Consider the following 26,799-nt stretch of genomic DNA (forward strand, 5'->3'; position numbering starts at 1 on the left):
TGGCTCGGCGCGGCCCCGCCCGCGGCGGGGGCCATGTGAGCGCGGTGCCGGCAGGATGCAGAAGGGGATGCGGCTCAATGACGGGCACGTCGCCCACCTGGGGCTGCTGGCGAAGAAGGACGGGGCCCGGCGCGGATACCTGAGCAAGCGGAGCGCCGACAACACGAAATGGCACACCAAGTGGTTCGCGCTGCTCCAGAACATGCTCTTCTACTTCGAGACCGACTCCAGCTCCCGGCCCTCGGGGCTCTACCTGCTCGAGGGCTGCGTCTGCGACCGCGCGCCCTCCCCCAAGCCCCCCCTCTCGGCTAAGGACTCGCTGGAGAAGCAGGTGGGCGACACGGGGGACCCCCGAGGGGGAGGGAGGATGGCCCGAGGGGTCCGGGCCCCGCGGCCCCGGAGCTGCCGGAGCCCGGGACCTGCCCCACGCGTGACCGGGGTGGGGAGGTGAGGACGAGGCCGGTCTGTGCGGGGGAAGGGGGATGATTCCCGGGGCTGCGGTGCCGGAGCAGCGGGTGGGTTCATTGTGGGGGTGTCGGGCTCTTTCCGGGGCACCCCCTCTCCCCCTCCCGTCTCATTAACCGCCGGTAATTAGCGGGGGCCGCGGGGCGCCCCCTGGCGGCCGCGCTGGGCGCTGCGGAGCCCCGCGTCCCCCCCGGCCCGGCTCTGGGCTCTGAGCTCTGGGCTCTGGGCTCTGGGCTCTGGGCTCTGGGCTCTGGGCTCTGGGCTCTGGGCTTTGGCCCCGGCGGAGCGGGGGTTCCGGGGTCCCGTGGGGCGGTCTCGCTGTTTCCACACCCCTTCTGCCCCTTCCTTGCCCCGCGGTTTGCCCGGCAGCCCCCCCGGGCCGGCGGTGTGAGCAGCTCGGCGGGGGGAGCTCCGGGCCTTGTTTTCGGGCAGATTTCACCCTGTTCCCGCTCGCCACATGTGCCGTTCGCACCTCCATCCCCAGCCCTGGCGGGGGGAAGAGCAGAGCGCGGGTCCCCTGAGCCCCCCGTGCTGGCGCTGGGCTCCAGAGCCCTTCGGCAGCGCCGATGGCTGCGGGCGATCAGCGCCGAAACACCAAAGCCCTTGCGAGGTGCGCTGGCCTGCGGCAGATGCAGGGGTCCCCCAGCCCCGCGAGCACTGACGGGGCCCGGGGGAGGGAGGGTTTGTCCCCAGCGGCTGTTCTTTCCCCGCTGGGCAGGGCGCTCCTGGGGCAGCAGGGCATGGACGTGGCGTGTTTGTCTGGGCTGCTCGGCCGGAGCTGGGATGCGCCGGAGCAGCCGGGAGGGACGGGATGGGAGCAGGCAGGGGGGATAAGGGCTGGCTTCCAGCTGCGGGCGCAAATCCCCATCCATCGCTTCCAGAGCCACCCCCAGTGTCATCAGCGTGGACAGGAGCCAGCAGGATTCACCCTCTGACACGCTGGTGGCCCGCGGAGCGTGGGCATCTGCCCTGTGGGTGGCTCAGCGGCACCGGGGCCCCTCAGCGGGAGCAGCGGGGGGGTCCCGGGACCCCCATCCCGGGCCGGACAGTGCGGGGGCTCTGCAGGGTTTGCATAATTCCAGCCTGCCGGGCTCTGGGAGGCGCTGGGAGCGCTGCCGGCACAGCGCAGGACGGGCCCAGGGCCACCCCCGGCACCCCAGGGCATGGGGCAGCCTGGGAGGAACCTGCCCCCTGATTCTGGCTATTGCCGGCACTTGGAAAACCTGCCAAAGAGCCAGGCACGCAGCACCGCTGCTCCCTGGCACATCCCCTCCCTCCTGGCTGGGAGCACAGGGATATTTCCTCGTGAAGAGGAAGGAAATTTCCTTGTGAAGGAGGAGCAGGAAATGCTGTGGGTTTTGCCCGGCTGGGGCTCCCCGCAGCCCGGCTGTGGGGGGCGGCACCTCGGGGCTGTGGTCGCAAGGGGTCACACCGCCGTGGCTGTCACTGCTGTCCCTTCAGGAACAGATGTTCAGCTTCCATGAAGTTTTCCAACCAACCTTCCTGGCCAGGCTGGAATCAAGCTCGGGATCGAGGCTCTGGGTGTTTGTGCAGGAGGGATTTCCCACCGTGAGGACACCCTGGGGAGGATGTCACATCCCCCTTCCAGTTCAGAGTGTGCCCAGGGTGCTGATCCCCGCTGTCACAGAGGGGCTGCTGCCACCGGGAGCTGCTGTCCCCTGCCGCTGCTCCTCGTGGCTCAACGCCTGGCTTGTGATTCTGTGTAATTCCTTAGGCCACACGGGGCTGGGAGCGGGAGCGCTGGATCCCGCTGCTCTGCAAGCTAATTAATGGCCCAGGGATGAGATAAGCGGCGAATATTGATGGTGCAGATCCGCAGCCCGGCCGGGCGGGAGGAGCAGGTGGCACACGGGGCTCTGGGCAGGGGCTGTGCTCCCCACGCCGGGGAAAGCTCGGCTCCAGGCTCACCTGGGAGCCAGCCCTGCCCAGCAGCCTGCAAAGGGAAGGTGCTGAGGAAATTTCTGGCATTGCCAGTGATCCCAGTCACTTGTGTTCTGAGGGTATTTATCTGTCCCTGGGGTTCCAGCTGCAGCTCCGAGGACAGCGTTCCTTGCAGCAGAGGAGCTCCAGGGCTGGGTTCCTTCTTTGCTGGAGTGGAGCCTGAGAGGTTCCCAATTCTCTGCAAAGGAGGAATTTTAAGAGGTGGAGCTTTCAAACCCCCTCTTTTAACCTTTTTAACCCCCTCTTTTGGTTTGGGGGGATTTTTTCCTGGAACACAGTGAATTTTAGCATTGGTATATGTGAGAAGAAGGGAATAAGACATGTGGAAAACTGGAGCACCAAAGAGGGATTTGCTGCCTCTGGAAACTTTGTTTTCTTTTTCCAGAAACCAATTTTCCTTCCAGCCAGTTGGATGGGGAAGATAATTTCCTGCTGGGTGAGGTTGGGCTGTGGCCTGGGGAAGGGTCCGTGGGGTGGGGTTGGGGAGGCTGTGACCCCGGCGCTGGCAGGAGCCCCCTGTTCCCCTGCTGTGCCACCCCCAGCCCCACTGCCCCGGTCCCCGGGGTGATGGTGCTGGGATGAGCTCTGGGGTGGGCACCTCTCGGAGGGCTGGGCAGCAGGTGGGGTGCCCCAGGTGGGAGGGTTCTCTCTCCAAGGTGAGACCCCAGCGGAGGAGCTGGGCAGCTGCGAGCTCCAGAGCTGATCCCACCCCAGGGACAGGGGAGGGTCAGCGTGGGGTGAGGGCTCTCCTTTGCACATCAGCCGGGGAATCACAGCTGCGTTTGCTCCATGGGTCCAGCCTGGAGCTGGATTTAGGATCACAGCATCACTGAGGTTGGAAAAGCCCTCTGAGGCCATTCGGTCCCACCGTTCCCTCAGCACCGGGCTGCCCCTGCTCCATGTCCCGTGTGCTGCCCCATTTCCAGGGACAGGGCTCCACCAGCGCCCTGGGCAGCCCAGCCTGGTTTCCAGACCCGTGTCCCAGTGCCGTGGGCTGTTCCTAAGCAGGAGGGCTCAGACAGAGCCAGCGTGGTGCTGAGTCAGGCGGCAGAGCCCTCGGCTCCAGGCTCTGTGGCTCAGAGCTGAGCTGTGTTCCCCCAGCTGGGGCTGCTCTGAGCATTGCCCACGGGTGGGCATTTCCTTCCCCATCTCCAGAGCGTTTTCCGGGGCTGGGGCCACGGAGCACCGAGCTCACCCTGTCCTGCGGGCCCCATTCCTGAGATGCTGGGAGTGCTGGAGTATTTGGATGCCTTGAGGACGTGCAGCAGCTCCAGCTGTGCCAGAGCCAAGCCCCAGGCCCTGCTGCTGGAGCCCCTGCCGGCAGTGGCAGAGCCCAGGCACCCTCCCAGAGGTGCAGCAGTGGGGCTGAGGGACCCAGCTGTGCCCATCCCTGCATGGGGGGCTCCCCTCAGGCCCCCCAGGGCTGTGGAGGGCGCTCAGAGGGGCCAGGTGGTGTCAGTGGAGCGGGGCTGGGCAGGCCACCCATGGACACCCTGAGCAGGGCAGCTCCCAGGCCACTCCAAACGCTGGGATTGGTGTCCCAGGCACTGCATCCCCAGATCCCAGCCCTGGCTGCAGGTCCCTGAGCATCGGCCATCTGGGACAGCGAGAATTCTTCTGCCTGAATGCCATTCCAGGCAATCTGACTTTTTGGAGACTATACATCATAATTTGTGGACTTAAACCTGAACTATTCATCGGTGTTGGGGTGACACCGTGTTTTTAATTAATCAGTGTATTGAGTGATGCCATGGGGGGATTTCTGAGTGAGGGGATGCTCAGTGTTGGCCCCAGCGATGCCTGCATGCCTGCCTGCCAGCATCACCAGATAAAATCAGGGGGAAAATTGATTTATTTGAATTATTTTATGAATATTTCTGCACATGACTCCAGAGCCTACTCCACAAGGATGATGCTCACCTCTAGTATCCATTTCCAAATATCCTGACAGCCATACTGAAACAAAGAAGGGAAATTGCAGCCTCTGGGATATTTTTTCTTATTGTCAGCACGGAAATGAGCTGCTGGAGCATCCAGCTCTGAGGTCCTGTTTTCCCAGAGCACAGAGTATGTAGGTCAGGGATGTTAAAAGCTGCCATGGCTGGCTGTGGATTTTTAGACTCATCCATCCAGAGCAGGAAAATTCTGCTCCCCTTGCCCTTTGTGTCAGCTGGAATAAGCATCAGCTTCCCGAGCAGGCGGATGTGATGTGCCCAGGGCGGGGGGGTGGGGGGCAGGCAGCCCCGAGGGGTGAATGAAGGGGGGCAACGACCCCTCTGAGGGCACAGCCGGGGGGAAAGGGTGGCAGTCGGTGCTCTGGTGTGGCTGGGGTGGCTCTCCCCCGGTGCCCCCACGCTCACCCGTGCGGGGGGAGCGCCCACCCCCAGCGCAGCCACCCGTGGGTTGCTCAGGCTGTAAAAAATGCCCTTTGCAAATTCTAAAAAATCCTGCGAGAGGCTGGTTTCCTGCTTTGGAAATAACGTGGCGCTTTAAAGCCTATCTGAATTTATTTTGGAGTCTCTCGGCACATGGGTGGCACCCCCCGCAGCCGGCAGGGCCGGCGGGGAGCTGGGTGTCGCTCACGGGGCTCCGGGTGCCCCCGGAGGGGCTTTAACCCTTCCTGGGTGTCCCGGAACGCTCCCGGGTCATTGTTTCGGGCAGGATTGCCGTGTCCTGCGGGAAATGCCCCCGGGGGCTGTGTGTCCGGCGGTGCCAGACGGACAAACCGCCCACAGAGCCGGGCTCCGGGGCTGTGCCCGCACAGCGGGCTCAGGAGGGAACAGGGGAGCCTGGAAAAGTGGAAAACCCCGCACTGAGGGGCTCCTCAAGAACCCCATCTGCTTTCTGTGGCCAGAGCAGAGCGAGGGCGGGGGGATGAGGGGGCTCCGCTCCCGGGGCTGGCAGCGTTGAGGTCATAAATGAGATAAAAACGGGTGTAAGGAGAAGCTGTGGGTAACCCTGGGCAGCACAAAGCCAGGGACGCTGAGCCGGGCCCGGGATGGAGCTGGGGGCTCATCCTGGCGCTCCCAGCTGTCTGCCCGGTGCCCTGAGTCCCGTGCTGGCTCTGTCCCCCGGTCTGGTGCCATCCAGGGCTCTGCTCCTGCCCGTGCATGTGATGCTCAGCCCCTGGCCCAGTGCTGGGAAGCGCTCCCGGGTTGTTGGTGCGACGTGTCACTGTGATGGCAGAGAGGGATCATCTCGTAGGCGGAGATAAAAGGTGGTGGGAGTTTTATTATTCAAATATAAAATAACTTCCTCCTTCCTAGCACGCTGCACTTCCTGGGAATTGTGTGGGGATAAGCTGGAGCAACACCCGGCGCGGGGTGTGCGCGCTGCCAGGAGCGGGGCTGGGGTCGGGGAGTCCTGGCTGCAGCACCGGGGGCTCGCACCCCTCCTGTGGGCCCTGCTGCCAGCAGCCTGGGAACTGCACTGGCAAAGCTCAGGAGCCTCTGGGAGAGCGCTGCATCACCCCTGCCAGGAGCTGCTGTGCTGGGAGGTGCCTCGAGTGGGCCAGGAGGGGCACGGGGGGCACCTGGCCGGGCTGCCTGCTCCAGGTCCCTGCTCCAGGTCCCTGCTCCAGGTCCCTGCCCTGGTTCCTGCCCTGGATCTGCAGCCCCGGACCTGCTGCTGTCCCAGCTGGGCTGGGCTCTGGGTGGGGGCACTCACCCAGGGCAGCACAGAGGGACCCGTGCCACCCCCAGGAGCACAGAGGGACCCGTGCCACCCCCAGGAGCACAGAGGGACCCGTGCCACCCCCGGGAGCACAGAGGGACCCGTGCCACCCCCGGGAGCACAGAGGGACCCGTGCCACCCCCGGGACCCCGGGAGCACACACGGAAGGACAACGCAGGGCTCGCTATCTCGTGGCCTCCTGGCAGGCAGGGACTGGTTTGGGGGACTCCTGAAGTGTCTCCCCGTGTTTCCAGTGCCGTGGGGGCTCAGCCATGGGCTGTTGGTGTGGGGATGTGCACACCGTGCTCTCGGGGTGGTTCCTGCGGCACCGGGAGCTGCTGGGGGCATTTCCAGCACGAGAAGGGGCTCCCCCACACCTCGCCGGTGTTTAGGGGGGCATTTCCAGCCTTGCCAACCTGATGAGCTCTTCTTGATGCAGTTACAAGGGAAGGGATGGCAGGTGGGTGTAAAGCTGGGGTACAGAACAACACCCTTAGGGACCAGACATTTTTGGTGAATTTCCCTCGGAGCTGTCTCTCTGCCAGTGGAAGCCTTTGGGAGTGGGAGGGAGGGAAGGGGGGTGGGATGTGAGAGGCTGGGGAGCTGCTGCAGCTCCAGAGGTGTCCTGCAGGCAGACTGGGAGCTCTGGGCAGCCTGAGCACGGCAGGCTGGGGAAGGGGTGGGCGATGGATGATGGTGTTTGACACCGGGGTGTGTGATGGATGACGCTGTTTTGTCATGGGGACGGCTCCATAAGGAGAAAGCTTCTCCACAGGACCAGCAGTGAAAGATCCTGCACTTACAGGATCCGTGGCAGAAGTGAAGGAGCTGCATCTTCACCGGGGCCCTGCAGTGGCTCCCCGAAGGTGAAGGGTGTTCCTGAAGGAGGGCTGGGCTGTGCCCATGGGCAGCGGGGGCTCCCGGCCCCCCTCTCCCCCTCTGCCGGACCCGGAGGGGCTGCGTGAGCTCCGAGGGTGTCACCCCGAGCCCTGAGCCCTGGCCGGGGGTGCTGGCTCTGTCTGTGCTGCTGTGCCCGGGCTCACCCAGAGCCTCCTGTGCCCGTCTGGGGGTCCTTCCCCCGCAGCCTGGGGCTGATCGGGGGCAGGGAGGGCAGAGCGTTGTGCTGGCACAGCCGGGGTCCTGCCAGGCTGCTGCCCCTTGGGCTGGAGGCAGCTTTTACCTGTTTTTTCCCTGATGAAAGCCAGCAGAGGAGCAGATGATGTCAGGATGAGCTCGTTCCAGTGGGTTTGGTTTAGCCCAGTTATTCCGGGCAGTATCCGGCACTGCAGCGTGGTACCTGTTTCCTTGGAGACTGCAGGGAAGCAGAGGAGCGGCACAAACCCGGCGGCGGCGGCACCGCACACAATTAGCACAAACACTGGAAATGTCAAGGGAGGCTAAAAATAGCCCGGCAGCGTGGCCACCCCCCCGGAGCCCCGGGGAGCGGGACACGAGGGACCCGGGCTCGGCTCGGCGTCACCTCCCGAGGGCTCGCTGCCCCACGGCGGGGATGCAGGCAGTGATCCTGGGCTCAGGGAGTCTCTGAGGCTGGAAAAGACCTCTAGGACCATCGAGTGCAGGCATTATCCTGTGGGTGTGGGAGGGGATGCAGGTCCAGCTCAGCATCCTTGCTCCTCTGTCCGTTCCCCAGGGGAGGGTGTCCCCAGGGCTGTCACCAGCGGCTCAGGACGGCAGCGCTCTGGACTTGGGTGGGTTTGGTGCATTTAGGTTCTCCTGAAGCCGGCTCTTTGCCCAGCAGGACTCTCCTGGGTGGTGGCACGGCTGTGCTGAGAGCTCCTGGTGCTCCCAAACCTGTTTTTGTCCGTGAGCCAGCCCGTGGTGGGTCAGGAAGTGCTTTGTGACCGTAACCCCTGTGCTCGCCCCCGCAGCACTACTTCACTGTTAACTTCAACCACGAGAACCAGAAGACCCTGGAGCTGAGGACCGAGGATGCCAAGGACTGCGACGAGTGGGTGGCAGCCATAGCTCACGCCAGGTGTGCCCTGTGCCCGTGCTGAGGGTGCCTGGGGGGGCAGGACGAGCTGGCCACTGCCAGCAGGCAGAGCAGGACACTTCTGCCCCCCAGCCCCACGCTGGGGACCCTCGTGCTGAGTGGGGGCCGTGTTCAGTCGTTCCCCTGTCCCCATTCCCATCGCAGTCCCCTGGCACAGGCCCCCCTGGCAGGCTGGCACTGCCTGTCCCAGCCTGGAGCCAGGGGGTGCCCGATCGACCTCGGCTGAAAGCAGCTGGCACTGGTGAGGAAGGGGTTTGTCCTGTCTGTGCCCTGGCAGTGCTGGCACTGCCCAGCTGCCCCGGAGAGCGCTCAGGGGCAGCACAGCCGGGTGCCCCTCCAGGGGAGGAAGGTCTGGGCTGGCAGAGAGGTGTGGGATCAGGCAGGAGCTGTGTGCAGGGAATGGGAGAAACCCCATCCCCTGCGGCCCCTGCCAGCAGCAGGGCTTGGCAGGAGCTTGTGCCACACACCCTCTTAAGCTCTTGGAATGTGGCAGGTTACAGAGGTTTGGCCAGGCTGTTTGGGGGTCTTTTTTGACTCCTATGATTTAATTCAGAGCAATTCAAGTTTGCTCTGTTCTTTCTGTTTGCCCCTTGTGGGAGCCCGTGTCCTCTCCAGAGGAGCGCTTTGGGAGCAGCAGCATCCCCGGCTGCAGGAGCTGCCCCTGCTTCACTCCCTGTGCGGGGTGGGAGCGGGGGGAACACCAGGGAGAGCCCCGATACTGGGGGGATGAACTGGGGGTGCAACAGGGAGAGCCCCAATACTGGGGGGATGAACTGGGGGTGCAGCAGGGAGAGCCCCAATACTGGGGGGATGAACTGGGGGTGCAGCAGGGAGAGCCCCGATGCTGGGGGGATGAAGCGGGGGCACAGCAGGGAGAGCCCCGATGCTGGGGTGTGAACTGGGGGTTCAGGGAAGGGAGAGCCCCGATGCTGGGGTGTGAACTGGGGGTTCAGGGAAGGGAGAGCCCCGATGTTGGGGGGATGAACTGGGGGTTCAGGGAAGGGAGAGCCCCGATGCTGGGGTGTGAATTGGGGGTTCAGGACAAGGAGAGCCCCGATGTTGGGGTGTGAACTGGGGGTGCAGGGCAGGGAGAGCCCCGATGTTGGGGTGTGAACTGGGGGTGCAGGGCAGGGAGAGCCCCGATGTTGGGGTGTGAACTGGGGGGGGTTCAGGGCAGTGAGAGCCCCGATGTTGGGGTGTGAATTGGGAGTTCAGGGCAGGGAGAGCCCCGATGTCGGGGTCTGGCCGGGTCTGGGGGAGGGACGCTCACGGCCGTGTCTGCTGCAGCTACAGGAACCTGGCGACAGAGCACGAGGCGCTGATGCAGAAGTACCTCCATCTCCTGCAGATCGTGGAGACGGAGAAGACCGTTGCCAAGCAACTCCGGCAGCAGATCGAGGACGGGGAGATCGAGATCGAGCGCCTCAAGGCCGAGGTGAAGCGCCGGCGCTGCCCCGCGGATGCGCTGCCGCTCCCGGGGTGACCCGCGGGAGGGGGGCGGCATCCCCGCGTGGGCACGGCCCGGGGGTGGCTCCGCTGCTCTGGTTCTGCTTCAGTGACACCGAGCTGGCCCTTCTCCCGCAGGAGGGGCCAGGGCATCGCCGCCCTGGGGATTTTCCTGCCATCCCGGCACTGGGCATGTGGGGGGCTTGGGGGGACCCCCGGGCCCGGAGGCTGCTGCCACACGGGAGGGTTCACGGCGGCAAGGAGCGCTGGGGAGTGGGCTGGGGAGCTGCTCCTCGCCTCTTGTGAGGGATGAAAACCGTGGCTGTATCCCAGAATCCCAGAGCGGTTTGGGTTGGAGGGGTCTCGCAGACCACCCTGTCCCTGGAATGGCTCCGGCAGCTCCCCGAGCTGGGGGCAGCTCTGCAGTGGGGCACACCTGAGCGGGGCACAGCGCATCTGGCGGGCCCCGGGGCACGGCTGCCGGCCCCCTGCTCCGGGCACTGCCGGGGGCAGCCGGGGAGCTCGGGCAGCAGCGGGGTGCGGGGTGCGGGGTGCGGGGTGCGGTGACTCGGGTGACTCGGGTGACTCGGGGCCGGGTGCGGGTGCCGGGTGCGGTGACTCGGGTGCGGGTGCGGGTGCCGGGTGCGGGTGCCGGGTGCGGTGACTCGGGTGCGGGTGCGGGTGCCCGGTGACTCGGGTGACTCGGGGCCGGGTGCCGCAGACAGAGGCGAGGTGCGCACATGACTCAGCAGACGGTGCCGAGGGACGCGGTGTCCCCGGGGCACCTGGGAGGAGGAGGAGGAGGAGGAGGAGGAGGAGGAGGAGGCTCAGGAGATGCCTGGCGGCGGGGGCTGCTCGGCAGAGGGAGAGCACTCTCTGGGGAAGCGGTGCCCGGTGCTGGGGGGTCGCTGGCGGCGGGGATGCTGGCACTGGGGGATCCCCTGCTTCCCGGCCATCCCCGTGCTGCCCCGCTCTGCCCTGCAGCGCTGTCCCTCCGGTGCATCGGGAGAGGCGTCGGAAGAGGCAGTGAGGGGGCTGTGCCTGTCTTAATGGTGGCCTTTTCCTCAAATTTTGAATTTTTGGGTTCAAATGTGCAGGTCAATAACAACCCCTGACCATGCGTTGGGGTGTGCAAAAAGCTCTATAATCTCCTCTACCATCTGATCCAAATAATGAAATGGGGTGGAACAGATGTGTAGAAGCTGGATCAGTGACCATGAGCCTGTGGCCACCAGCTCTGATATGTTCCTGCTTTTTCCAAACAGCCCTGACACCAAACTCCACCTTTTTTCCTCTTTTCTGTCCAAAATGCCATCTCTTCCCCCCCTTCCCAGGAAAGACCTCTTTCCAAGTTGTTTCCTTCTGTTCTCTTCTGTAAAATCAAAATCCAGATCACATTTTCCCAATTTCCCACATTCTGGATGGCACATGTGCTGCTTTCTTGCCTTTTCCTGTCACTTCCCAAGTGGTTTTGGCCGTGGGGGCCGGGACACGCGATGAGCAGAGGAGGGAGAGAAAGAACAGGGAGAAACAGCGAAACCCGAAGCTGGGAGCTGATGGCTCTGATCCCACATGTGCGGGGCTGCTCCCCGCCTGCACATTTTGGAATCCAAATGCTCAGGATTTTTCTGCCATTTTCTCTCCAAGCTGTGTTTATTGAGTTGCTGTGAAGGCTTTTTCGGGAAACAAGGATGGGGTTTGGACTGGGCACCCATCAGGATTTCCAGATCCCGGTTCTGGTGGGGTTCAGAGGTACTGAGGAGTCCGTGACAGCTCGAGGAGCCCTGACAGCTCTGTCACATTTCTTCATCTGCCTCATCCACCGATTGAATCCCCTCCCCTGCAGGGATTTGAAAGCTGTGTGGATGTGGCACCTGGGGACAATGGTGGGTTAGTGGTGGCCTTGGCAGTGTTGTGATCGGGTGGACTTGATGATCTCAGAGGGCTTTTCCAGCCCTCTGTGCACCTGGGGCTCTGTGAGTCTGTGATGCCCATTCCACCAGGACAGACCCAGCACAACATGTCCCTGTGTGTCACTGAGCCAGAGGCTCACGCTGATCCCGGCACAGCAGCAGCCCGGGATGCCCTCAGCTCCTGGGATGTGCTCGGTTCCTGGGACGTGCTCGGTTCCTGGGATGTGTTTGGCTCCTGGGATTCCCTCAGCCCCTGGGATCCCGGGATTCCCTCGGTCCCTGGGATCCCGGGATTCCCTCGGTCCCTGGGATCCTGGGATGCCCTCAGCCCCTGGCAGTGCCGGGCAGCCGCTCCCCGCTGTGCCCACAGATCGCGTCCCTGCTCAAGGACCACGAGCGCATCCAGGCCAGCCAGAGCAGCGCGCCCAGCGACGATGACAGCGACATCAAGAAGATCAAGAAGGTGGGTGGTGGCGAGGGTTGGCACGGCAGACGTGCTCCCTGCGGGGCTGAAGGAGGTGTCTGAGCAAGTGCTGCTGCCTGCAGGGTTTTTAGGGGAAAATGCGTTCTGCCCAAGTGGGAGCTCGTCTCTTGGCAGGGCACTCCCAGCAGTCCCGGGAGCACGAGGTGTCCCGGCCAGTGCTGCTCCTGCACCACCAGCCCCTCTGACTTCTGTTCCCATGGCTGTCACAGCTGTTATTTTGGCAGAGGAGCAGCCAGCCCCCCGGCAGCGTTCCCACAGGGAGCAAGAGACCGGCCCCGGGCACCCCCGTGCTGGGGCCGGAGCTCTGGGCACTGAGCAGGACCTGCTGCAGGTGCTCAGTTACACAAGGGAGGGATCTTAAACCTCCTCTCCTTCCACCCCATCGTGGGCTGCCACACCCTCCGCTATCCCAGCTTGCTCCAAGCCCCATCCGACCGTCCCGTGGGCACTTCAGGGACGGGGCAGCCGCGGCTGCTCTGGGCAGCCTGTGCCAGGAATTTACGGGATTCCCAGCCTGGAGGGTTCGGAGCAGCAGCGGGAAGGGGCAGCAGCACACACACACACAGACAGAGCCAGGGAACCTGCCGGCTGCCCCGTGCCGAGCCGGGGTCCCTGCCTGGCCCCATCCCGTCCCTGACTGCCAGGCACCGCTCCCTCAGGTGCAGAGCTTCCTGCGGGGCTGGCTGTGCCGGAGGAAGTGGAAGACCATCATTCAGGACTACATCAGGTCCCCCCACGCTGACAGCATGCGCAAGAGGAACCAGGTGGTGTTCAGCATGCTGGAGGCTGAGGCCGAGTACGTCCAGCAGCTCCACATCCTCGTCAACAACTTCCTGCGGCCGCTGCGGATGGCAGCCAGCTCCAAGAAGCCGCCCATCACACACGACGATGTCAGCAGCATTTTCCTCAACAGGTGAGCTCTGCCCTGGGCTCCTGGAGCTCTGTGGCACCCCAGCAGCTCTGGGCACCCTCTGCCCAGTGCCAGGGCTCCCCGGGAGTCTGCAGCTCCATCCTTCCTGTGCCTCCAGGAGCCCTCTGCACTGCCTGGAGCAGCTGCCCCCAGCCAGCCCAAGGGCTGCCCTGCTCCCCCTGGCCTGGGGGTTTTCTCTCATTCCTCGTTATTTACCTCTTGTTCGTCTCTTTGTTCTTGGTTTGGCTCAGTCCTCTCTTGGTTCCTTTTCCAGCGAAACAATCATGTTTTTGCACCAAATTTTCTACCAAGGCCTGAAGGCGCGGATCTCCAGCTGGCCCACGCTGGTGCTGGGTGAGTGCTGCCTCCTCCTCCTCCTCCTCCTGCTGCTCCTTCTCTCCCTGCAGCTCCACAGCATCATTTGCCAACCAGCAGCAAAGCACTGTGCCACTGCACACCGTGTCCTCGCTCAGCCGTGTCAGCCAGAGTGAAAAGCCCAGTGACCAAACTCTGGTGTTCCTGGCTCTGCTGGGAGCTGGGGGCTGGGACTGGCCCGTGCACAGGGAGGCTGATGCTGGAGAGCACCACTGTGTCCCATCAGACCCTCCTTAAACTCGGGCTGGGCAGAGCTGGGGCCACCAGGAGGGCTCGGGGCCGCTCTGGGTGGCTGAGGGGGCTCAGGGGGCTGTGCTGGGCTCCCCTGCTGGAGCAGCCCACCCACAGCCCCTGCTCTGCCTGCAGCCGACCTGTTCGACATCCTGCTGCCCATGCTGAACATCTACCAGGAGTTTGTGCGGAACCACCAGTACAGCCTGCAGATCCTGGCCCACTGCAAGCAGAACCGCGACTTCGACAAGCTGCTCAAGCACTACGAGGCCAAGCCTGACTGCGAGGAGAGGACCCTGGAGACCTTCCTCACCTACCCCATGTTCCAGGTGACCCTGGAGCCAGGGCTGGCCCCAGGGCCCTGAGGGAGATGGGGTAGACAGTGCAAACCCCATCCCCACAGCTGGCACTGGATGGAGGGAGGGCAAAGCCGGGGTGAAGGGGGCCTGGGGCTGGAGCCTGGTGGTCCCAGATGGCTCCTGGGACCTGCCTGGGCCATCACTGGGGGAGGACTTGGGGGGCTCCCCGGTTATCCTGAACCTCTGGGACTGGGGCAGGGAGCGGCAGGGCCCTGGGCACAGCCCCACCTCGTTCCCCCTCTTCATTCAGCTTTGGCACAAGGAGCTTTGAAGCTTTAACCACTCAGATCAGGGTGTCCCCAGCCATGGCAGGAGCAGCCCAGGGTGGGCCCTGCTGTCCCCAGTGACCTCTGCTGTCCCCAGTGACCTCTGCTGTCCCTCGTGCTGCAGATCCCCCGGTACATCCTGACCCTGCACGAGCTGCTGGCCCACACGCCCCACGAACACGTGGAGAGGAACAGTCTGGATTATGCCAAGTCCAAGCTGGAAGAGCTGTCCAGGTGAGAGCTGCTGATCCATCCTGGGGTGTGGGACAGGTCCTGGCTGCTCCTGGCCAGGGGCAGGGTATCCCAGGGCTCCTGGGTGGTGAAATGAGGGCTTTGGAGGACTGGGATGGCTCCGAGTGGTTCTGTGGCTGGTGATGGGGGGATCTGTCTGCCCTAAATCTGAATTTTGTGATGTCCAAGCACTCGCATTTGAATATTTATCAGCCTGGAGGTGCAGTCTGGGCAGATGTACAGGTCTGGGGCTCCTGGCTCTGCCTGGGTGGATAATGCCGTAATTCCCTTGACATTCCTTCGGTTTTGGTTTTACCTGGTGCAGCCCCACCCTGTGTCCAAAGGGGTTGGGAAAACGCGTGCAGATCCCATCCAGCTCCGATTTTCTCCCCTCCATCCTTCAGGATAATGCACGACGAAGTGAGTGAGACTGAAAATATTCGGAAAAACCTGGCAATAGAGAGGATGATCATCGAGGGTTGTGAGATCCTGCTGGACACCAGCCAGACCTTCGTCAGACAAGGTCTGTGTCTGTGCCAACATCCCTCCCCTCTGTGGTGAACGTGAGCCCCTCGGCCCTGCCCCTGTCCTGTGTGCTCCTGTGGCCTGTGAAATTTAAATATATCTAAAAAATTTAGAAATTGATAAAATTTGAAAATTCTAAAATTTAAACATTTATTGATTTATAAAATGTAAATTTTTAAGAAGATAATATTTTTATAAAAAAGAAAAAATTTATAAATTTAAGAACATAAAAATTTAAAAATATAAAAAATTAAAAATATAAAAAATTAAAAATGTAAAAATAAGTTTTCAGTGATCAGAAGCACATCACGTTCGGGCAGTTCTGGCACTTTGGGGCAGTTCTGTCGCTGCACTGCTGCACATCGTGGCAGTGCAGGAGCTGCATTTTGGCCGCTCCCGGTGGCGCAGGCCGAGCACGCTGAGCTCCCGGTGCCGGGATGGGGGCACAGCTGGGCTGAGCCCTTTCCCCATCCCTGCAGGCTCCCTGATCCAGGTGCCCATGTCGGAGAAGGGGAAGATCACGCGGGGCCGGCTGGGCTCGCTGTCGCTCAGGAAGGAGGGCGAGCGGCAGTGCTTCCTCTTCTCCAAGCACCTCATCATCTGCACCCGCGGCTCCGGGGGGAAGCTGCACCTCACCAAGGTGAGGCCCTGGCGGCTGCTGCTGCTCCCTGGCCACGGGCACGGGCACAGGTGGCCCAGCTGTGGCCCAGCTGTGGCCCAGCTGTGGCCCAGCTGTGGCCCGAGCTAGCCGGGCTCTTGGCGACTCCTCGCCCTCCACTGGCGAGCTCCAGCTGGGAGCCTGAGGCCACCTGAATTTATTTCACGTGGTCCTTGTCTCATCACGGGAGAGATGAGAAACTACAAGATCCCGATAAAAGAGTTTACCCTGATTTGCAGCAGAAACGTTGACAGTTTGTTCTGGAAGAAGCTGGAAGCACAGCCCGGGCTGTCTGTAGTGCTCCCGGCTCCTCTGCTTGCTCCCTGGGCTCCCGTGTTTATTTGGGGAAGTTTGGCACTTAATTGAGCAAGAATCTTACAGAAATTGCTTGTTACTGGCATTAAATTATCGGTTTGAAGAATTACAGTCCGTGGCAAAGAGCTGATAATTGCAACAACAGACTTTGGGAAAATTAAATTTAAAGCTCCTATTAAATAATTTATAAACAAATTAGCTGATCAGTTTGACAAGGAAAACCCAGAGATCCCAGCAGGCACAGATGTTTTTTCCCAGTGCAAGCAGGCGCTGTGTGTGCCCCCCTCCCCTGAGCTGTGTGTGCCCCCCTGGGGACGTGGACCTGTCCCATCCCCGGGCTGGGGGACAAGGACAGAGGAGCCGCCAGCCCCTGGGGGGGTCCCAGTGCTGAGCCCTGACTCCTGCCCTGGCTGGGGCTGTTCTGGGGGGCCGGGGGATCCCCAGCCCCCGGGGTCCCAGTGCTGAGCCCCCCTTCCCCCTGCAGAACGGGGTGATCTCCCTCATCGACTGCACGCTGGTGGAGGAGCCCGAGAGCACCGACGAGGACGGTACGTGCTGGGGACGTGGCTGGGGGTGGCTGGTAAGGGGAACAAATTCAGGTGCCAACAGATTCAAGGAATCCACCATTGGTTTAATTAGATTAATTATTTACTGTGAACCACACTCAGGCAGACCTGACCTTCCTAGGGCAGCCAACAGCCCACAAAAACCTGAATAAACCCTCCCTGAAACATGACTAAAGCCCTTGCTGGGAGAGAGGGGATGGGAAAGGCTTTCCCAATCATTGTGTGGGGTTTTTCTCTTCCAAAGCCAAAACATCAGGACAAGACATTGACCACCTTGACTTCAAAATCGTGGTGGAGCCGAAAGATTCCTCATCCTTCACCGTTATCCTTGTGGCCTCGTCCAGGCAGGAGAAGGCTGCGTGGACCAGTGACATCAGCCAGGTAGGACCCAGCATTGCAGGGGTGTGGAGCTCTCGGGATGAGGGAGGAGCTGCCATGGGGTCCCTGCTGGGCTGTGGCACCTGTTTGGGCACGCAGGTGAACACTGGCATTGCCGTGTGCTCCCACCGCCTGCCCCTGCCTGGTGTGCCCCCCGGGAGCTCTCGGGACCTGCAGTGAGCAGGATGTGCCCCATGCCTGGGTGTGCATCCCGGGAGCTCTCGGGACCTGCAGTGAGCAGGATGTGCCCCATGCCTGGGTGTGCATCCCGGGAGCTCTCGGGATCTGCAGTGAGCAGGATGTGCCCCATGCCTGGTGTGCCCCCCGGGAGCTCTCGGGACCTGAAGTGAGCAGGATGTGCCCCTGCCTGGTGTGCACCCCGGGAGCTCTCGGGACCTGCAGTGAGCAGGATGTGCCCCATGCCTGGTGTGCATCCCGGGAGCTCTCGGGACCTGCAGTGAGCAGGATGTGCCTGGGCTGGAGAGAGCCCAGCTCTGGCTTCCTCCACCTCCCGCCCGTGTCCCTCACAGTGCGTGGACAACATCCGCTGCAACGGCCTGATGATGAACGCCTTCGAGGAGAACTCCAAGGTCACCGTGCCCCAGATGATCAAGTGAGTGTGGAGAGGGCCGGGACGCAGCTCCCGTGGCAGCCAAGCGCTGCCAGGAGCCTCGGGACCAGTGTGGCTCCCCGGGACCCCCACGGCCTCCTGTGCGCTCCGTGGGCTGCTGCAGTGCGGTGATGAGGAGCGTTAATGAGCCGTGTGCTGGGGACGTGGGGATGGCGACGGGGAGAGCTTGGAGAAAAATAACAATAGGAAAGGGGGGGTAGAAGGTAGAAGGGAGGGGCACGGGGGCTGTGGTTCTGCAGGTGCTGGGGTGCAGAGGCTGTGCTGGGACACGTGTGGGACGAGGGGGGCTGGTCCCAGCGGTGGGACGGGGCAGCATGGGGCAGGAGCTCGGTTTGTGTGCACCTGGGGATGGCCCATCCACATCCCTCTGCCTGCTGAGCACTCTACCCGTCCCAGGGTGTGGATTCCCAGGTTTTCCCACCCGGGTTTTCCATGGGGACACCCCGTACGAACAGGGCTCCTTCCTGCACCACTTTCCATGGTCTCTTGGTTTCGTTCCAGGCTGGAACCACAGATATCTTGTTTCTCTGCAGGTCTGATGCCAGCTTGTATTGTGATGATGTTGACATTAGGTTCAGTAAAACGATGAATTCCTGCAAGGTCCTGCAGATCCGCTATGCCAGTGTGGAGCGGCTGCTGGAGAGGCTGACAGACCTGCGCTTCCTGAGCATCGACTTCCTCAACACCTTCCTGCACTCCTACCGCGTCTTCACCACCGCCCTCGTCGTCCTCGACAAGCTCATCACCATCTACAAGAAGCCAATCAGCGCCATCCCTGCACGGTGAGGCTGCAGGGCTGCCCGGGGCCTGTCCTGTCCCTGGGACACCCTGGCACTGCGGCACTGCTCCGTGACACAGGGGAGGGAGATGAATCCAAGCCCTGCAGGAGTCCCCGCTCCCGGGAGGGCCCCGTGCTGGCCGTGGGCTGGTGGGGCTGCTGTTGGCTCTGCTGTGCCTGGGGGGATGCCCTGGGGTCCCAGTGCCAGGGGGGGATCCCCACCACCTCCTGGGCAGGGCAGGTGCCAGCTCAGCCTCTCCCTGTCCGTCCCAGGTCCCTGGAGCTCCTGTTTGCAAACAGCCAGAACAACAAGCTGCTCTATGGGGAGCCCCCCAAGTCCCCCAGAGCCAACCGCAAGTTCTCGTCGCCGCCGCCGCTCTCCATCAGCAAGTCATCGTCCCCCAGCCGCCGGAGGAAGCTGTCCCTCAACATCCCCATCATCACCGGGGGCAAGGCGCTGGACCTGGCGGCGCTGAGCTGCTCCTCCAACGGCTACGCCGGCGTCTACTCCTCCGTGGCCCCCTTCAGCAAGACCACCCTGGACATCAACAAGCTGTACGTGTCCAGCACCTATCCCAACAAAATCCCAGACGAAGGAGAAGCGGCCTCGGAAAAGCAAGAGGAGTCGCTGCCGGGCAAGCAAAGTGAGTCCCTGAGGGTTTGGGGATGGGGGGCTCTGGCACAGAGGGGCCAGTTTAGGTGCACACACAGAGAGCTCCTGCCTCCTGAATCCTCAGTCATTTTTAATAACAAAACAAAAAATACCTCCCAACCTTCCCCCCCTCACCTCAAAGGAAAATCCTGTCCCAAAATATCCCACAGAAACTCTGTGCCTTTCCTGTGCATGATGGCTGCATCCAAAGCTGGAATGGGTCAGACTTCAGGAAAATGGGGAGGAAGGGTGGCTGTGTCTGTGTGCAGCAGGTGTAAAAGGGCTCCCTGTTCCTCCCAGGCTCAGAGGTGTCTGTCAGGGAGGAGTCGGACACAGATCCCAACCACAGCGATGAAGCAGAAGCTGAAGCTTCCCCAACAAAATCTCCGACGACTCCCAAGTCCATCAAGTGCAAAAATTCATCAGGTAACGAGTGAGGTCTGGGGGTGCTGGTGTGTCGGGGGGCTGGCACGTGTGGGGAGCTCTCCTGGCAGCAGCGGTGCCCACGGGGTGCTGGATTTCTTCTCCCCCAGATTTCTCGCTGTTCTCCTACAACAACGGCATGGTCATGACGTCCTGCCGGGACCTGGACAGCGCCCGCAGCGCCGTGTCCGCCACCTCCGCCTTCGCCATCGCCACGGCGGGGGCCAACGAGGGCACCCCCACCAAGGAGAAATACCGCAGGATGTCCCTGGCCAGCGCAGGTACCTGCCCGAGGCCGTGCCTTTGGGGTGCCCGTTTCCACCCTTCCCAGAGGGGATTCCCTCCAGGTGCACTCTGGCCAGGAAGAGCCCCCCTGGGGGAGCCCAGAGCCCCCAGAGCCCCCAGAGCCCCCAAAGCCCAGCACCTGCCCCAGGCCGTGTCCCGGGAGTCCCAAGGGATGTGCAGGTCACAGGTGGCCCCAGGCAGGGGTGCCCCAGCAGCGCAGGGGTGGTGGGGCAGGGGGTGCTCCTTTGGCAGCCCTCCAGCAGCTGTGAGCCCTTTGTGCTGAGGGAGCCACGCTGTGCTGAGGGGCCACCGGCAGTTTCAGGCTTCCCGACGGACCAGCGGAACGGGGACAAGGAGTTTGTGATCCGGAGAGCGGCCACCAACCGCGTCCTCAACGTGCTGCGGCACTGGGTGTCCAAACACTCCCAGGTGGGCAGGGGCTCCTTCCCGCTCTCCCTCCTTCCCTGCACGCTGCCAGCTCAGCCACGAGCTGGCTGAGAAGGCGATTTGGCACTGGGGCTCGGTGAGGCACAGGAGCGGGGCCAGGATGCCCCGGCAGGGGAACAGGGGTCACATCTCACATCTCAGTGTTTGCACGGTTGGGGTGCAGAGGAGGGGGGCTGGACCCCCATCACCCCTGGCTGGGCTCAGAGGAAGGCAGTCTCTGTGTCTGGTGCCTGTTGGGATGCTCAGGATGGGGCCAGGGCCCTGGGAGCTGTCCCTGCTGTCCTGTCCCTCCCTGCACTGGTGACTGGGGACAGTGGAGCCCTGCTGGCTGTCACTGGGCAGTCACAGCCCTCCCAGGCCTGGTGATTCTGGTGTGATGGAACTGAGGGAGCCTGCTGGGGCTGTGCTGGGGCTGTGCTGGGGCTGTGCTGGGGCTGTGCTGGGGCTGTGCTGGGGCTGTGCTGGGGCTGTGCTGGGGCTGTGCTGGGGCTGTGCTGGGACTGTGCTGGGGCTGTACTGGGGCTGTGCTGGGGCTGTGCTGGGGCTGTGCTGGGACTGTGCTGGGGCTGTGCTGGGATGGGGGTCACTCCCAGCACAGGGATCCCACGGCTCTGCCGCCTTGGCAGGACTTTGAGAGCAACGAGGAGCTGAAGTTCCGGGTGATCGGCTTCCTGGAGGAGGTTATCCATGACCCCGAGCTCCTGACGCAGGAGAGGAAAGCGGCTGCCAACATCATAAGGTGAAGGCTGTGGGCAGGAGGAGGCTCCTCCTGACGCTGCCTGGGATCACAGCAGCCCGAGGGCTCCGGGAGGGACCTGCCAGGGGCTTGGGAGGGGCCAGGGAGGAAGATGAGGAGGTGGAGGGTGGTGCTGGCTGCGTTCAGGACGTGGTGCGAGGCCGAGGGTCCGTGGTGGGTGCTGGCCCTGGCTGCTGCTGGGCCCTGCTGTGGCACCGTGGCCGGGTCTGTGCCGAGCAGGGAGGCTCGGGGTGCCCACCCGTGCTGCAGGCTGGCACTTGTCCTGCACAGGGCTGACACGGGGGCCTCTGGCCTCGGCTGAGGAGCGTTTTTCTCTTTAAAATGAGAAATGGGACTGAAACACAAGCTGAGTGTTTTGGCCCTGCAAAGCCAGGCTGCCCCGCTGGAGCTGGGTGGGTCTGCTGGTTCCCCACTGCAGTAATCCTGTCTTTCCCTGCCGCAGGACCTTGACGCAGGAGGATCCAGGAGACAACCAGATAACCCTGGAGGAGGTTGTGCAGATGGTAAATACTTCCTTCCCTGCCTGCCCCCGGTGGCTCGGGTGCTGCTGCTCCACCAGTGCCAGGGAAAGGCTTTCTGGGCAGGGGCCAGCTGTGAGCACAGCTGGATCTGTTACAGGCAGAGCCTGGTTCCCCCTGCAGTCAGCAGAATGGCTGGAGAGGGCACGGAGACACCTGCCTGCTGCTGCCTGTGCCTGCTGCAGGGACATGGGAAAGCCCCAGGGGTCCCCAACGTGTCCTCTGTGTCCCCAAAGCTGTCCCAGTTCCGAGTGATGGGCTCTGGCTCAGCCAGCATCAGCGCTGCTCCCTGGGAATGTGCCACGGATTTAGAACCCCCAGGGTGGCTGCAGAGCACTGCTGCCCTTCTGCACTAAAAAACCCAACCAAACCTGTTCCCAGAAGAACACGAGAGCCACTTGAAACCGGCCTGGAGCACCTGAAACACCCAAGATTCCATTGCCCATAACTGCATGTTCTGGAAACTTCCTCTGAAGAGGAGAGAACAAAAAAGCCCCGAGGGCTTCACTCTGTCCTCAGGCTGAGCAGCAGCGACCTGCGGTCACAGGGGTGGTGGGAACCTGAGGCTGCCCTGGGTTTTGGGCTGCACACCATGGGCAGGGACTGTGTTGTGCTGACCCTTGGCTGCACAGGTGCCATTGGCACCACCTGTCCCCGGGCTCTGGTGGGGTGTGCCCCACAGCTGCACCCCCAGTGCCCCACAGCTGCACCCCCAGTGCCCCACAGCAGCCCAGCCAGTGTTTGTTTGCTGGAGCTTTCACCATCCCTGTCCCAAGGTGTTTGTGGGGCTGTGCTGGTGCTGGCCTGAGCTGTGACCAAGGGCTGGGTCTCAGGGGATGTTTTTGTGACTGGTTTGAGGACAGTCACCAGGCAGTGACTGGCTCTGGACCCCAGGCTGTGGCTGTCACCCCCAGGGTGACATGTGGGGGGCACCTGAGCCCTGCCTGTGCCTGCAGGTGAGCTTGGCCAGAGGCAGGCAGTGGGGACAGGGGTCATCCCTGGGCCCCTGCTTTTCTGGAAATCCCTTGGAAGGGCCATCTTGCCCCTCCTGGGCAGGAGCAGTGGTGCTCCAGCTGGGACCCCTGGGGTGCTTTGTTAATTAAACAGCCCAAAGGCTGCCTGATTAAATCTGTGGGTTCTCAAGGCTGGGAGGAGCTCGGCACGGGCACAGCACCGCACACCCCGGCTCTGCTGGGGAAAATCCTTGGCCTTGGGAGCCTGGCCTGGCTCTGGGCTTGTGCTCGTGGGTGTGGGAGCTCTCAGTGTGCTCCTGGCCAGCGAGCCACGCTGTTCCTCTGTCCCACAGGCCGAGGGGGTCAAAGCAGAACCCTTTGAAAACCATTCAGCCCTGGAGATTGCAGAACAGCTGACACTGCTGGATCACCTGGTCTTCAAGAAGATCCCATATGAGTGAGTGATCCCCATGGGCCAGCAGAGCTGGCTCTGGTCCCCAGGGCCCCACAGCCTGGCTGGGCTGACCCCGACACTGCAAAGCCTTCCTGGGCTTTGCCAGACTTGGCTCAAGTGCAGATTTGAGTCCTGATCCAGTCCAGCGGCTTCTCTGCTGGCGTCCCCAAGGTAATCGGCTCAGGGGGACCCTCCCACAACCATCACACTTTCAAACACATCCATGTGGGGCCTTTCCAGCAGTGTGGGGGCAAGGACCCCAGCATCTCCATCCTGGAGCTTGCAGGGCTTGGACATCCCATAAAATCGGGAAATAAAAGTTGACCTGAGCACTGTGGTTTGCAGAGAATTCTTCGGGCAAGGCTGGATGAAGCTGGAGAAGAATGAGAGAACTCCATACATCATGAAGAACACAAAGCACTTCAATGATGTAGGTGCAGCTGCAGGGCACAGGGGGTGGGCACAGGGGAGGCAGCTCAGCCCCCCCGCCCCAGGGCTGGGGTGTGTGAGGGTCACCTGTCCTCACCTGCCTCGGGGAACCGGTGCAGGTGGAGCATCTCCTGCTGCAGCCGCTCCTCCTGGGGAGCACAGGGAAATCCAAAACCTGCCCTGAGGCTGGAGCACACGGAGCTGGGCCCAAACTCAGGCTAAAGCTCGGTCTGGGTGCCGTGTCTCCCCAAGGTCAGCAACCTGATTGCCTCGGAGATCATCCGGAACGAGGAGATCAACGCGCGCGTCAGCGCCATCGAGAAGTGGGTGGCGGTGGCCGACATCTGCCGCTGCCTGCACAACTACAACGCCGTGCTGGAGATCACCTCCTCCCTCAACCGCAGTGCCATCTTCCGCCTCAAGAAAACCTGGCTCAAGGTCTCCAAGCAGGTAGGGGTGGTCCCTGCTGGGGAGGCAGGTTTGGGGGGGATGAGATGCATTGGGAAGGAGAAGAGGGAGAAAGGGGTTTCAGGCTGTTCTCAGGAGGGAGGTGGTGTGTGGACGGGCAGACCCTGCCTTGGAGTTGGGTTTATCAGTGGAATCACAGGATTGTTTGGGTTAGAAAAGCTCTCTAAGACCAGGCAAGTCCAGCTGTTCCCTCAGCACTGCCACCACTCACCCGTGTCCCCAAGTGTCCCCAAGTGTCACACCCACACATCTGTTAAATCCCTGCCTTGACTCCACCACTGCCCTGGGCAGCAGTGCCAGGGCTGGACAGACACTAAGAGATGTCCCCAATATCCGATCTAAACCAAGTGACCCTGAGGCTCTGCAGGGTGCAGCCCTGGCTGCAGGGCTGGGGGCTCTTCCAGGGCCCTGCCGAGCAGCATTTTGGTTTCTTGCAGACGAAGGCTCTGATTGATAAGCTCCAGAAGCTGGTGTCGTCGGAGGGCAGGTTCAAGAACCTGAGGGAGGCACTGAAAAAGTGAGTGGATGGTGCTTCTCCTCCTCTCCCACGGCTGCTCCTGGCCCTGTGCTGTGGGGGGAGCTGAGCTCTGCTCCCAGCATCACCCAGAGCCTGCCCTGAAGGGTCCTGTCCTGTCGAGCCAGCACCGTGGCTGGCAAAGCGATCCCCAGGACTGAGCTGCTCCTTTGTGCAGGGAATAAAAGGGACTGCAGAGGGAAAAACCACTGCCAGACACTGGAGAATAATTTCCCCCTTCACTATCACAGAAGCATCAAATCCCAGAATGGTTTAGGTTGGAAGGGACCTCAATGCTCATCCTGTTCCATACCTCTCCATGGGCACTGCCCCCTTCCAATAGACCAGGTTGCCCATGGAAGCTTCTGAAGGTCTTCCTGACCCTCTGCCAAAGCTGCCCTCAGCTCATCTCCTGCATGCTGTGGCTTTGTGAGGGGCACAGCCACAGGTCCTGCTTGTCCTGCTGCGCTGGTGGGGATGAGAGAGCTCCCCTTCCCTGGGAGAGCTTTCCTGTACTGGAGAGAATCCTTCCAATTCTGACTGCAGAGCTGTCCCCTTCTCCCCTACCCTGCCCCAAGCTCCCAAGGGGGAAAGTGCCATTCCTCGTTTCTCTCTGGTTTGTTCCCAAGTTGTGACCCTCCGTGTGTGCCCTACCTGGGCATGTACCTGACTGACCTGGCGTTCATCGAGGAGGGCACCCCCAACTACACTGAGGATGGCCTGGTGAACTTCTCCAAAATGAGGATGGTGAGTGCTCCAGCCCAGTGGCGTGGGCACAGGGGGCTGGGCTGGGGTGGTGTGGCTGTGGCCAGGTCTGTGTCCCCTCAGCCTTCACCTGCACAGCCACATGTGTCCCCTGCGCACACCTGGGGCTGTTCCTAAGGTCTGGAAGAGACAAAGAGGCCTCTGCATTGTGCTGTGCTGGGTGCCCCTTGCCCCTGCCCTCCTGGGCACTGGGATGGGTTCCCTGGGTGATGGCTGAGCCACGGGCACCTCGTGTGTTTTATCCCTGCACAGATCTCACACATCATAAGGGAGATCCGCCAGTTCCAGCAAACCTCCTACAAGATCGAGCACCAGCCGAAGGTACAGCCCTGTCCCCAGAGCCACGGGCATGCTGTGCTCCTCATCTCCCTCTTCCATCACAGCATCTAAGCCTTCAGCACCCGGCAGCTGCAGCTGGAGCTGTTGGGAGGAGGGCAGGGGAGGGAGGGAGGCTGGGGGGGCTCCAGCAGACTCCCCCCGTGGCCCCCAGGCCTCTCCAAGCAGAGGATTTGCTGCAGAGGGCAGCTTTGGTGGACAGGCTCCGAGTGCTCCCAGGGCTGCACCCTGGACACTGGAGCAGCTCTTTAGGGGCAGCCCCCCTCCCCAGGGAGCAGAGTGTGTCCTGCTGGCCCCACTGCCAGCTCCAGCCGGCCTCTGCCCCACGGTGGCCCCAGCATGAGCTGAGGGGTCTCGGCAGCGCTCAGCACCTCACTTCCCAGGGCGTGGGTGCCCCGGCTCTCGGGCTGTGTGCTCTCCCAGCCCGCTGATGGCCGCGCTCGCTCCCAGGTGACGCAGTACCTGCTGGACCAGTCGTGTGTGATGGACGAGGAAAGCCTTTACGAAGCTTCTCTGCGGATAGAGCCCAAGCTGCCTTCCTGAGCGCGGCGGCGGCCGCCCTGTACACTCGCTATAGCAAACTGTACATAGCCAGTTCCATGGACGCCCTGGAGTGACTCCCAGTCTGTGCTTCTCCCAGCAAACCCCCGCCCCAGGCCGCGCTCCACCTCGCCTAGGATTCCCCGCCCCGGTTAAGGTTTAACGCATCCACACTTGGCTGGAGCCCCGGGTTCTTTTGGATGATGTTACTTTTGTCATTTGTTCCTCCTGGGGGGCTGGTGGCCGGGCAGGTGAGTCCCCGTGTCCCCGTGGGGCAGGTGAGCCCTGTGTCCCCACGGGGCTTTGGGGCGGCACAGAGCAGCTCTCACTCGGACAGCGCTGACATCGCACGGCAAACTCTGTAAGGTGGGAGAAGGGAACGCATTAAAGGCTGTTCCTCGGTGTGAGCTGCCCTCTCTGTGTGTGCCACCCTCGTGCTGGCCGGGCACGGGGGGCCCTGGCTGCTGCCCCGGTCCCGCCGAAGTCGGGAAGATGGAAGCATCCCCTTGCCTCTCCTCGCTGCATCCGGCTCCTGTTGATATGCTGTAGATCCGTACCCTTGTGCCCACTCTGAGTACCATGACGTAGAGTTAGAGATGACGAGTGTTTTTATTACATCTACTGTAATCCTGGCTAACCACCCGCTAGCAGGATATAGTAATGTAGTGCTTATTCTGTGAATAGTACCTGGGTTTTTTACATTGTACAGTCCCTGACACGGTTCCCCGGCAGTGGCAGGCATGCTCCACTCACACAACACTTGCTGTAAGCAATACCTCGTGGTATGGGAATTCTCTTTCAAGCCCTAAAACTATTTCAACTTACAGCTTGTTTGGGAAAAAAAAAATATTTCCATTCTTTTTGTAAAAATATATGTTTCCTGATTACCTCTTGCTAATAAATCTATTCTATCTCAGGGTGAACCGGGGTTTGTGATAGTTTTACGGGCGGGATAACGCCGGACCCGCCGGGCCGCGGGCCCCGCCCGGTGCCCCGCCCAGTGGCGAGGCCACGCCCATTACCGGAGACACGCCCATTACCGGGACCACGCCCGCACAATTGCCCCGCCCTGTTCCCAG

General features: G+C 62.1%; 1 protein-coding gene across 2 annotated transcripts; it reads left to right on the plus strand.

Moving 5' to 3' along the window:
- Nucleotides 1-26,643, plus strand: RASGRF1 (Ras protein specific guanine nucleotide releasing factor 1). 2 transcript variants are annotated; one of them, XM_086849874.1, is made up of 27 exons: nucleotides 1-331; nucleotides 7,989-8,095; nucleotides 9,401-9,548; nucleotides 11,843-11,935; nucleotides 12,616-12,869; nucleotides 13,141-13,220; nucleotides 13,608-13,801; nucleotides 14,222-14,331; nucleotides 14,733-14,851; nucleotides 15,333-15,493; nucleotides 16,311-16,374; nucleotides 16,637-16,773; nucleotides 17,301-17,383; nucleotides 17,935-18,183; nucleotides 18,453-18,823; nucleotides 19,132-19,257; nucleotides 19,365-19,535; nucleotides 19,856-19,968; nucleotides 20,613-20,725; nucleotides 21,186-21,246; nucleotides 22,568-22,671; nucleotides 23,014-23,098; nucleotides 23,350-23,547; nucleotides 24,003-24,082; nucleotides 24,709-24,826; nucleotides 25,097-25,165; nucleotides 25,631-26,643. In XM_086849874.1, the coding sequence occupies exons 1-27, from the start codon at nucleotides 56-58 to the stop codon at nucleotides 25,721-25,723; spliced, it is 3,777 nt and encodes a 1,258-aa protein (XP_086706000.1). In that variant the 5' UTR covers nucleotides 1-55; the 3' UTR covers nucleotides 25,724-26,643. The 2 variants fall into 2 exon arrangements, with proteins under 2 accessions (XP_086706000.1, XP_086706001.1); XM_086849875.1 differs by having other exon boundaries at nucleotides 18-331; nucleotides 17,974-18,183.
- The last annotated feature ends 156 nt before the right edge of the window (nucleotides 26,644-26,799 follow it).

The sequence above is a fragment of the Cyanistes caeruleus genome, chromosome 13, assembly GCF_971803275.1.
Source record: "Cyanistes caeruleus chromosome 13, bCyaCae1.hap1.1, whole genome shotgun sequence".
In the NCBI taxonomy this organism is placed as follows: domain Eukaryota; kingdom Metazoa; phylum Chordata; class Aves; order Passeriformes; family Paridae; genus Cyanistes; species Cyanistes caeruleus.

Excerpts from the sequence above, each read along its gene's own strand:
- RASGRF1 (XM_086849874.1), top strand. The coding sequence starts at position 56 with ATGCAGAAGGGGATGCGGCTCAATGACGGGCACGTCGCCCACCTGGGG. Across the intron at positions 19,258-19,364 it reads CAAGTGCAAAAATTCATCAG|ATTTCTCGCTGTTCTCCTAC; the intron begins GTAACGAGTGAG and ends CTTCTCCCCCAG. Across the intron at positions 23,099-23,349 it reads ACACAAAGCACTTCAATGAT|GTCAGCAACCTGATTGCCTC; the intron begins GTAGGTGCAGCT and ends TGTCTCCCCAAG.